The 10,947-nt window shown below is 40.6% G+C and overlaps 1 protein-coding gene across 1 annotated transcript in view; it reads right to left on the bottom strand.

The window, feature by feature from the left end:
* Atad5 (ATPase family AAA domain containing 5) overlaps positions 1-10,947 on the bottom strand; it is a 51,347-nt gene that overhangs the window by 38,217 nt on the left and 2,183 nt on the right. Inside the window, exons 2-5 of the mRNA XM_029546104.1 lie at positions 6,020-7,917; positions 4,360-4,456; positions 2,452-2,613; positions 423-549 (exon numbers count right to left, since the gene is read on the bottom strand). Of these exons, the coding sequence (XP_029401964.1) occupies positions 423-549; positions 2,452-2,613; positions 4,360-4,456; positions 6,020-7,917 (2,284 nt within the window). The remainder of the gene's footprint in view (positions 1-422; positions 550-2,451; positions 2,614-4,359; positions 4,457-6,019; positions 7,918-10,947) is intronic.

Here is a 10,947-nt window from a genome sequence, read left to right as displayed (position 1 = left end):
GGGAGGCAGAGGCAGGTGGATTTCTGAGTTCGAGGCCAGCCTGGTCTACAAAGTGAGTTCCAGGACAGCCAGGGCTATACAGAGAACCCCTGTCTCGAAAAACCTAAAAAAAAAAAAAAAAAAAAAAAAAAAAAACTAAAAGACAAAAAACAAACAAACAAAAAATCAAAAAATCAAAATCAAACCAAACCAAAGCTAGGCATTATGGTATATGCCTTTAATTCCAGCACTTCATATGCAGAGACAGGCAGATCTCTGTAGCCAGTTCCAGACCAGGAATACAGAGTGTAAGCCTGTCTCAAAGGAAACAAAACAAACAAAACACCTAAAATTCATGATTTATGGGATAAGACACCAGAATATTCAGAATGAATTGCCCCCAAACATTCTACTATTCATAAAACAGTATTAAATCCAATTACCAGGGACATTTTTAGCAGACTTGTTAAGTTTTTTTCCTAGTACATCATTCAAATTCTGAAGCTTCTTCTGAATTTTCTCTGGTTGTCTTATAGAAGGTGGACTTGAATCTATTATTATTACAGAGTCCTAAAACAAAAATTAGAGAAAAAACAAAAACACTCGAAAACAGCATTTTCCATTACTCTTAGGAAATCCTAGTAACCCCAATGAATGCCTAAGACAGTTCTGAGCTAAGTTGTTTTCACATATAAACATACTTAATAGCACACGGTGTCTACAACTTTTACATAGGTGCAACAGTGAAAAGGAAGGATTTTCCCTTTTCTTCATAATTTCAGATAAAAGATTCTTATTACAGATTTTTGTAATTTTCGCAGATAGCCTGCTTGCTCGCGCTCTCTCTCTCTCTCCATCTCTCACTCCCTCCATGCCTCCCTCCCTTCCTCCCTCCCTCCCTTCCTTCCTTCCTTCCTTCCTTCCTTCCTTCCTTCCTTCCTTCCTTCCTTCCTTCCTTTTTCTTTCTTTGAGACAAGTTATCTCAGTGTGTAGCCCTGGCTGCCCTGGGATTCACTCTGTAGACCAGGCTGGCCTCAAACTCTGCACTTCTGTCTGAGGTGCTTAAAGACATACACCACCATGCCCATCTTCTTTCTTTATTAATTGAAGAATTTTCACCTTTTCTACACTTTTCTCTTGTGTACCCAAATTTCCAGCATTATTATTCTTATACTATGAGGCCATTAGTGAACAAAACAAGGATGCTTGAACGCAAACACTGTTAGTTGTTAGTCCTGCCACAGCTGCCCAGATAACTGGAGTGGCTCCTAATGGGGAGATAGCAAGTAAAGCACGGATGCACTGGTGAAAGGGTAACTGGTCTCATGGAAGGTGGGGTTGCAGCTCTGTGCTAACAGTCTTGAATATTACATCACATAATATTTTATGAACTATCCAGAGCAGACAAATCTGTAGAAATAGAAAGCAGATAAGCAGCTATCATAGTGAGATGTGAGGATGGGGAAGCAATAGCAAGAAGAAAGGTGTCCTCTGTGGAGGTAACAGGAATGTCCCAAACTGGCCCGTGGCACATAGTCACAATCCCAGCTCAGGTAAAAGGATGGTGAATTTGAGGGATTCCGGGCTAAACAGCAAGACCTTATTTTAAAAACAAGGTATTTTTCTAAAATTGGTCATAGTAGAAGTAGAACTCTGAATATATTCAAAGAAACTGAACTACATACTTTTTTTAAGACAGGGTCCATGTAGGCCACATTGCCCTTGATCCTATTATGTAGCCTGAGGATCACTTAAACTTCTAGTCCCTCTACTTTACCTTCGTAGTGCTAAGATATAGATATGCACCATAATGCCTAGGTTTTGAATTGTATACTTAAATGGCATGTGAATTGTATCTCAGTAAAACTATTGTCAAAAATTTTCTAAACTAAGAAAATAGTTTTATTGAGATATAATTCACATGCCATTTAAGATATAACTAGTATCTTTTAGAAGGATAGTAAAAGTTGGGTAGAAGACAATACTTGGAATGTGAATTTCAAAGTTTGATAATGAAGTGAAAAGTGAGCTATCTGGGAAGAACTCAGTGTGCCTGTGGTAAAGAACTGCTTGATGAGTGAGCAGAATAAGTTCTAAGTTCAGTATAAAAGACAGCTTGAGGGCTGGAGAGATAGCTCAGCAGTTAAGAGCACTGACTGCTCTTCTGAAGGTCCTGAGTTCCAATTCCAGCAACCACATGGTAGCTCACAACTATCCATAATGAGATCTGATGCCCTCTTCTGGTATGTCTGAAGACACCTACAATGTACTCATGTATAATAATAAATAAATCTTTAAAAAAAAAGACAGCTTGAATGACCTGAGACTTGTACTGTATCCTGAAAGCCAATGCTCTTCAAGCATAATGTCCACCACATCCTCAGGCAGTCAAGTTGAAAGGTTTCCTTCTTCCACTCCTTATGACAAGAAAAACTAGCACCTGTATCGGTCGGTAGACATTGGAATACTTACATCTGTTTCTGGTGTCTTCTCCTTTGCAGGACGTGCCTGATGCCTAGAGGACCGCCTCAAGGGTACTACTGTTTCTTCAGCCTTTGATCCACTGACTTGGAATGCTTTTGCTTTCTCAATCAGTTGTTTTGCTTTTGATATATTTTTTGAAGTACTGTTTGCCTAGACATAAATTGGGACTATTAATTGAGATCACAGCAAGAATTTAATATTTAAGAAAAAATAAAAAAAAGAATTTCATATTCACAGAAAAAATAGAAATATATAATAGAAAAATATATTTACATCACATTAATAGTCAGCCAAGAAAAGATCATTCAAATCTTACCAGGAACCACGAATACAGATTCAGTGATAATTACTAATTGTCCTCATAAGTGTATTTACATGTCTGTAAAACACCCAGGAGGGGCCAGAAAGACAATTCAGTTCTGTGTGAGAATCTGAGTTTAACACCCCAGAACCAGCTGGGCCATGGTGGCTACACTGTTAATCCCAAATTGAGGCAGAAGCAGAGAGGCAGAGGGGCAGAGAGGCAGAGAGGCAGACAGAGGCAGAGACGATCTCTGTGGGTTCAAGGGCAACCTGATCTACAGAGTGAGTTCCCAGACATCTACGGCTACAGAGAGAGAGAAACCCTGTCTCAAAAAACCAACCAATCGATACCTATGAATGAATGAATGAATGAATGAATGAATGAATGAATGAAACAAAGCCCCAGAACCAGCTGGGCACAGTGGCCCATGTCTTTCATCCCAGCACTGGGAGACAGAGGCAGGTGGATCTCTAGGAGTTTGAAGACAGCCTGGTCTACATAGTATGACCCTGACTCCAAAAAAAAACAAAAAACAAAAAATCCAAAACACAACAAAAAAGAGATAGCCTATCCAAGAACTCTAGGCATGATAGCTGCTAGATACCAACCAGTAATCCCAATGTTCCTATAGTGAAATGGGACGATTCACAAGTTGGCTAGCCTAGACAATGCAGTGCAAATGAAACATCCTATAAGAAATAAAATGGAAAGCAAAGACCAACACCATAGTGTTCTGTTGCATACTGCTATGAATGCACATGAGTACTATACATATATACATATAGTATACAGATTAAAAAAACAAAAACTCAAAAGAAGGTCTATAATTTACATTAGAATTGGTCACTATGTTCTACCACCTTGAAGACAATCTATGTTGTGGATAGTCCTGAGGCCAATTGTATTTGATGTTAATTCTGTTTTCTCCATGAGAGAACCAGGAATGAGTCAGCACTCAGGTGATTTCCTATAAACCTTCTTCCCACCTTAATTTATAAATAAAGGTTAGAGCTGGTGATTGGGCTGAAAAAGAGGGGAAGGCGGAGCTGAAGATTTTGGGAGAAAAGGAGAGAGGGGATGGGGGGGAGAGGGAAAAGGAGGGGAGGGGGATGACAGAGGAGGAAGAAGGAAAGTGGAGCAGAAGCACGAGGCCTGGAGAAACCCAGGTTCTAAGGGGTCCCACAGATGGGGAACATGGTAGTGAGGTGGTGGCTCTGCCCAATCTAGGCGCACAGCTTGTATTCATATTAATTGAGTTGTTTTCAATGCCCAGACTTATTTGAACTGGAGATTCTTTGATTTTAGTCAACAAATTGAGGTAAAGCTCTCATTACATAATATAAAGGAAAAATATATAATACATGTACATTGCCTTTATAGAATCTAATAAGACATGATGGAAAAGAGTTAGAAACAAAGCTGGGGACTGGGTGTGGTAGCACACACCTATAATCCTAGCTCTCAGGATTATAGATCCAGAGGCAAGTGGATCTCTTGAGTTCAAAGCCAGCCTGCTCTGCATAGTGAGACCCAGTCTCATAAAGGAGTTGAGGACATACAGGAGGGGCTGGCGAGGTGGCTCAGTAAGTTACCTTTTTCTTCTGAGAAGTGAGCTCTTCCTCAATTGTTTCAGATTTCTTAGAACTTTTCTTGGATTTTTTTGGAGTAGTAATTCTAGTGAATTTCATTCTGGAAAAAAAAAGACATTTATAAACATTTTCATAATATTGTACAAGAATCTTAAATATAAAAATAAACTGGTTGATATTCCAATTTAAACAAACTACAAAACCAATTCTCATCTCTTTGATTCAACAGTAAGCTAAACTTTATTTCTGGTACTAGGGATGGGACTCAGGGTCCTGTACATGCTAAGCAGCCATTCTATTACATTGCCAGCCCCAAGGTTTATCATTTATTACTTCACTTAAAAATAGTAAACCTAGGGGCTGGTGAGATGGCTCAGCGGTTAAGAGCACTGACTGCTCTTCCGAAGGTCCTGAGTTCAAATCCCAGCAACCACATGGTGGCTCATAACTATCCATAACAAGATCTAACGCCCTCTTCCAGAGTGTCTGAAGACAGCTACAGTGTACTCACATATAATAAATAAATAAATCTTAAAAAAAAAAAATAGTAAACCTAATCGACACATTTTCAGGACCCGTCTCTGCCATAGAGAGCTTACTTTTCAATAAAATCTTGCTTGTTAGCAAACAAAAATAATAGCCTTACCAGGTGTGGTGATACACACCTATAATTCAAGCACATGGGAACCAGAGACAAAACAACATTCATGGGGGCTGGGGAGATGGCTCAGCAGTTAAGAGCACTTATTGGTCTTCCAGAGGTCCTGAGTTCAGTTCCCAGCAACCACATGGTGGCTCACAGTCATCTGTAATGGGATCTGATGCCCTCTTCTGAAGGCAGCTACAGTGTACTCCTATACATAAAAATAAAGAATTCTGCCGGGCGGTGGTGGCGCACACCTTTAATCCCAGCACTTGGGAGGCAGAGGCAGGCAGATTTCTGAGTTCAAGGCCAGCCTGGTCTACAGAGTAAGTTCCAGGACAGCTAGGGCTATACAGAGAAACCCTGTCTCATCTGAAACCCTTAGAACTCATCTGAAATCTGAAATCTATCTGTAAATGTTCTGAAATAGGCTTTAAATTAGTTGTATTGTGGTGATACACACCAGGAATCCCAGCACTTGGAAGAGGAATTGAGTCCTAGACTAATTTTGTATATAGCAAGATCAAGTCTGAATAGACAAAGTTGTATGCAGTGACTCACACTAGATTTCCCAGCACTCACAAAACTGGAGCAGAAGGATTGCTACAAGTTTGAAAACATTCTAGGCTACATACTGAGTTCTAGGCCAGCCTGGGCTACTGAGAATGACCCTATCTCAAAACAAAAGCCAAGTTTGGTGGCTCGTGTCTGTCATCCCAGGTACTTGGGAGAGTACAGAGAAGGATAACATGTTTACGGCCTGGCAGAAACTCAAGGCCAGCCTAAGTAACCTGTGAACTTTGTCTCAAAATGAAAAGAGGATGTGGATGTGGCTCAGTGGGTAGACCACTTACCGAACCTATGAGGGCCAATCCTCAGGGCTGAATACACATTAAAAACTATTTACAAATAAACTGTATTCTAGAAAATAAATGGACTCTACAATGCTTGAAGAATTTTCCTTCCCAATTAATAATACATGTAGAATGCTCCATCTTAAGAAGAAAAACAAAATATTACCTAATGGGGCTCTCGGAATCAGAAGATACTATTATTAATTCTGCTGTGTACAGGTTGTGCTTGTCTGATGTTCTGGCTGCTTTTGGAGTGGAAGCTTTCACTGGAATAGTGTCCTGAGCATCCTCTGACTCAGTACCTCCCAGAGTAACTGTGGCAGGCGTGCTGCTCCTTCTCAGACATCTCCTGGTGGGCTGGGGTGTAGCGACACTCGCTAGGCGGCCTCCAGGCTCAGCTTTGCAATGTGTAACCACATCCCTGGTTGGTGTGATGCCGCCTCTTGATTTAGTTCTGTCACACAGAGACATTTTTACAGAGTCACGTGCCGTATCCTCAGAAACGAGATTTTCACTGTTAAGTAAAGCATTGCTTTCGAGAACTTCTGATTTCTGTCTTACACTCCTTCGTAGGCTATTTTGATCTTGTTCATCTTTTAAGGAAAAGGCTGTTTTTCCCTTTTGTATGTTTTGTTCTCTGTTTCCACCTGCAGTAGTTCTACTTTTCTTACCCATTTTATTTGGCTTTTTCCTTTTCTCCTCAGGAAAACTTCCTCTATCAGTGTGTGCCTGCGAACAGCCTTGGCTGGAAACTCTTTGAATATTAGGATTTTCTATGACTTTTTCAGAACTGCTATTTCCTTCATCGACAGATTTTTCACTTGGGTCTTTCTGCTTCTCCAGAGGTTTCTTGAGCCCATTTTTGAGCGTGTCTGACGGTGGCTGCCTAAACGCTCTCATGAACTGCTGTCTTTCTTCCATGCTGCACTTTGGTACTGAAGCCTCAGAGCTCCAGGCTTCCAGCACAGCCAGTTCTAACTGGCCCTCCTGGATCACAACATTAGATCTCCTTTTCTGAACTGGCTGCTCAGTCTCTGGATCAGAGAGACTATTCTCCAGCTCAAGTTGCTTCTGTTTCAAGAAAATTGGGGGTATTTTCCCTTTCCTTTTAGGGGGAGTGGGATGAACTTGTGCAAGAACAGTAACTGTCTTGAGGTGTAGCTGTGGAGATGGTTCGCAGCTTTCTGATTCACCTTCAGAACCACTTTTGACTGCTTTACCCGGCCCAGAAGGAACACAGGCTGGCACTGCAGGGTCCGGTATCTCTTCCACTTTAGCTGCCTTGTGACTTTTTAAAAATTCCTCGTAGGAGACAGTAACTATACTCTCATTTAAATCAGCTATTTTGGTTGCATGAGTCCTGGAGTCTACATGATGCGCAGTCTTCTCGTTTCCCTCAGCTAGGGAAGGTTCAGTCAGCTTGATGTCTTTGCCACCTTCCGTAGGCAGACTAACTTCGTCTGCTAAGGGCACACTTTCAGACTGATCCATTACCTTGCTATGCTTCCTTTTCCTCAATATCTTGCCATCACTTTTTGTGGTGCATTGTTTGGGATTTACTTTCTTTTTGGAGTTCTTTTTGGAGGACTTAGTATTTGACTGGTTTCTGCTATCTTCAATACTTTCTGTAAGAACCTTCACATGTTTCTTGTAAAGGAAAACAGAAGTACTGTTTTCTACAAAATCACTTAAACCACAGTCCTCCTTACTATCATTGTTACTAATTTCAACTGGACACTCATCCTGAATTTTAATATCATTCAGTTGAGGGGATAAACCAACTCTCTTCCTTTTCCTCTTAAAGTCTCTACTTGAGAACACTTCCAATGGTGTCTTACAGTCTTTGCTGTTGCCAACAAGCAATGGGGGAGATGGCTTTATTTTGCACGCCTTTGTCAATTGTAGCTTCTTGGTTGTGGGTGAGGTCTTTCTAAAATAATGTAGAATATTACTGGGTTTTGGTGGAGAGTAAACCTTGTCTATAGTCTTCCCTATTGGTGATAAATATTTGGTAATTGTTTCGCAGGAAGAGTTGTCATCATCTTTTCTCCGCTTTTTGCATGGCTAGCAATTTAAGGGGGAAAAAAAAGCCACAATTCATTTCAAGTAAAACAATAGAAATATGACCTGTAAACCACAGATAACAGTTTAAATAATTGTACAGAATAACTACAGAAGGCTCTATTGTGTATACCTGTGAGGTGTGTGTGATACACTCGAGCATACACAAATGCAAGGATGCTTGCAGAGGCTGAAAGAAGATGTCAGGTGTCATGTGATGTCGCTTTCAGCCTTATTCCCTTAAGACAAGTTCCCTCATTATACCTGGAGCTAGGCTGGTGGCCAGCGGGTCTCGGCAATCCTCCTGGCTTTGCTGCCCCAAACCCAGGGATAGACGGCATACCTGACTTTTACTAAGGATTTTACCTCAGGTCATTATACCTATACAAGAAACGTTCTTACATGCTCAGCCGTTTCCCGGCAGAGAAGGCTACTTTAGGTGAAAAACAAACATATTAGAAAGAAAATGACCTTCAGTGTTAAACCTACATTCAATTTTTAATGTTATATTAAGTTATATATGTGATTTATATTATACACAAACGTGCACGCGCACACACACACACACACTATACTTTAATAAAACGTTTATATGACCAGGTGGAGTGGTTCATGCCTTTGATCCCAGCACTAGAAAGTCAGTGGGAGAAAGACCTCTGTGAGTTTGAGGCCAGTCTTGCCTACTGAGTGAGGGCTCTAGGTCAGCCACTACATACAGAGGACCTGCCTCAAAAACAAACAAAATGACAACAAAACTTATATGGACCAGTACTCAGGAATCTGAGACTGACAGATGTCTATGAGTTTGAGGCCAGCCTGGTCTACATAGCAAGTTCCATGCCAGTGAATATAGTGAGACTCTGGCTCAAAAAAAAAGAAAAAAAAAAAAAAAGCTTATATTGAAACAAAGATAAACTTATAAGAAAACATAAATTCCTACTGTCTTCTTTTTTTTAATTTTTAATTTTTGTTTGTTTGTTTTTCAAGACAGGGTTTTTCTATGTAGTCCTGCTGTCCTGGAACTTACTCTGTAGACCAGGCTGGCTTCAAACTCAGAAATCTACCTGCCTCTGCCTCCCAAGTGCTGGGATTAAAGGCATGCGCCACCACTGCCCGGCCCTATGTTATTTTACTTTATTTATTTTATTTTATTTATATATTTTTGAGACAGGATCTTTCTATGTAACCCTGGCTGTCCTGAAATTCACTATGTAGACGAGGCTGGGGTCAAACTTGAGAGATCTGCCTCCCCCTGCCTCCCAAATGCTGATACTAAAGGTACACCTGCCCTCTATTCATAATCTTAAAAGTACACCAATCTACCTCACAGAACCTGTAATAAAAATATGTGTAAGCTAACGCAAGGTAAGGAACCTACAAACAACTCCTTCTGCTTTACTTTTGTGATTAAAAATATACACATCATTCTAAGTGTCTCTAAGAAACAGTTATTATTTCTATTAGAACTCATGGTGAAAGATAACCAAAGAACACTTGCCTCAAGTCTACCATTTTAATTTCTACCGTAATCCACTGCCTACCTCCTGCAATAGCCATCACCCTCCTGGAATCAAGGTGGTTATGACACTAAGGATAGCCATAGTTATATCAATCACTTGCAGTCAGCAATGCACTCAAGCGCATTCAACAGAGATTATCATGAGCCCACATATGGCTGATGAGACTCAGCAAGGCAATGGCTGCCAGGACGAGAGCATTAGGCTCAAAATGAGAAATCATGAACCAGGAGATACTGTCAAGATAACTGTCATTTTCATTGTCATAACTAAGGCTGGGGAGAATGTCTGCCTAGGTAGGTACACAACCCTAGATTTGATTCCCCACTATTACGTAAAATCAGGCATAGTGCACGCCTGTAGTCCCAGCACTGAGGAGAGAGCAGCAGGAGGATCAGGTCAAAGTAAACTTAGTGAGTTTGAGGCCAGTTAGGGCTACATGATATACTATTTGGGGGGGAAAAAACCAAAAACCCAAAACCCACAATGCCATAACCTGAACAATTAACCATCTTCTAGAAGTAGACTCTACTTGGACATCAACCAACACAGATTGAATGCTGTTCTCTGTGGCCCTAGTGCAAAGCTGGTGAATACTGAATCTGACTAGGGCTCATCCAGCTGCTGCTTCACTAACAACAGTGATCCCGTTTTGGCTGGTCATATATCTTACATAGGTTTAATGGACTGACCTTTGAATACAGGTGGTATGAATTGTGAAACATATGGGGTTTCACACCAGGAAAATGAACTGGCCTCATTTCCTGTGGTCTGTATTTGTGTTCTTGACTATGTGTAAATGGTACGAATCAGCCTTGCAACTACACTAAGAAAATATCTCACTGTTCTGAATTTACTAGATTTTAATTTCTAGCCTGTCCTTAGAAGAATATTATTTCTCATTTTGTTTCTATGTGTATTGTAGACTTAAGTATAAACAAGGGCTGGGCATGGTAACTCATACCTATAGTCCTACTACCTCGGAAGCTGAGGCAGGCTATAGTGAACCCAGGTTGCACTTCTGGGCTACAAGATGAGAGCTCAAAGAAGTCTAAATAATATAATCTACTAATAAAGATCCTTAAGCCTGGCCTAGAAATTCACTAAATTAAGCAAATATGTTGTGGTGATGGTTTGAATAGGAATGGCTACCATAGGCTCATATATTTGAATTATTAGATTTTGGGGGTTTTTTGTTTGTTTTTGTTTTTGAGATAGTTTCTCTGTGTAGCCTTGGCTATCCTGGAACTCTCTCTAGACCAGGTTGGCCTCAAACTCAAGAGATTCAACGGTCTTCTCATAAGTTGTCCTCTGATCTTCACACATATGCTAATGCCAGCACATACAATAAATACATAAATGGAACAAAATACTTTTAAGGGATAAGAGGAATTTGTAAGGGGTAAAAATAACATTCAAAGCCAGGCGTGGTGGCGCACGCCTTTAATCCCAGCACTCGGGAGGCAGAGGCAGGTGGATTTCTGAGTTCGAGGCCAGCCTGGTCTACAGAGTGAGT

Source organism: Mus pahari, chromosome 14, assembly GCF_900095145.1.
Source record: "Mus pahari chromosome 14, PAHARI_EIJ_v1.1, whole genome shotgun sequence".
In the NCBI taxonomy this organism is placed as follows: Eukaryota; Metazoa; Chordata; class Mammalia; order Rodentia; family Muridae; genus Mus; species Mus pahari.
This window is presented reverse-complemented; position numbering and strand designations above follow the sequence as displayed.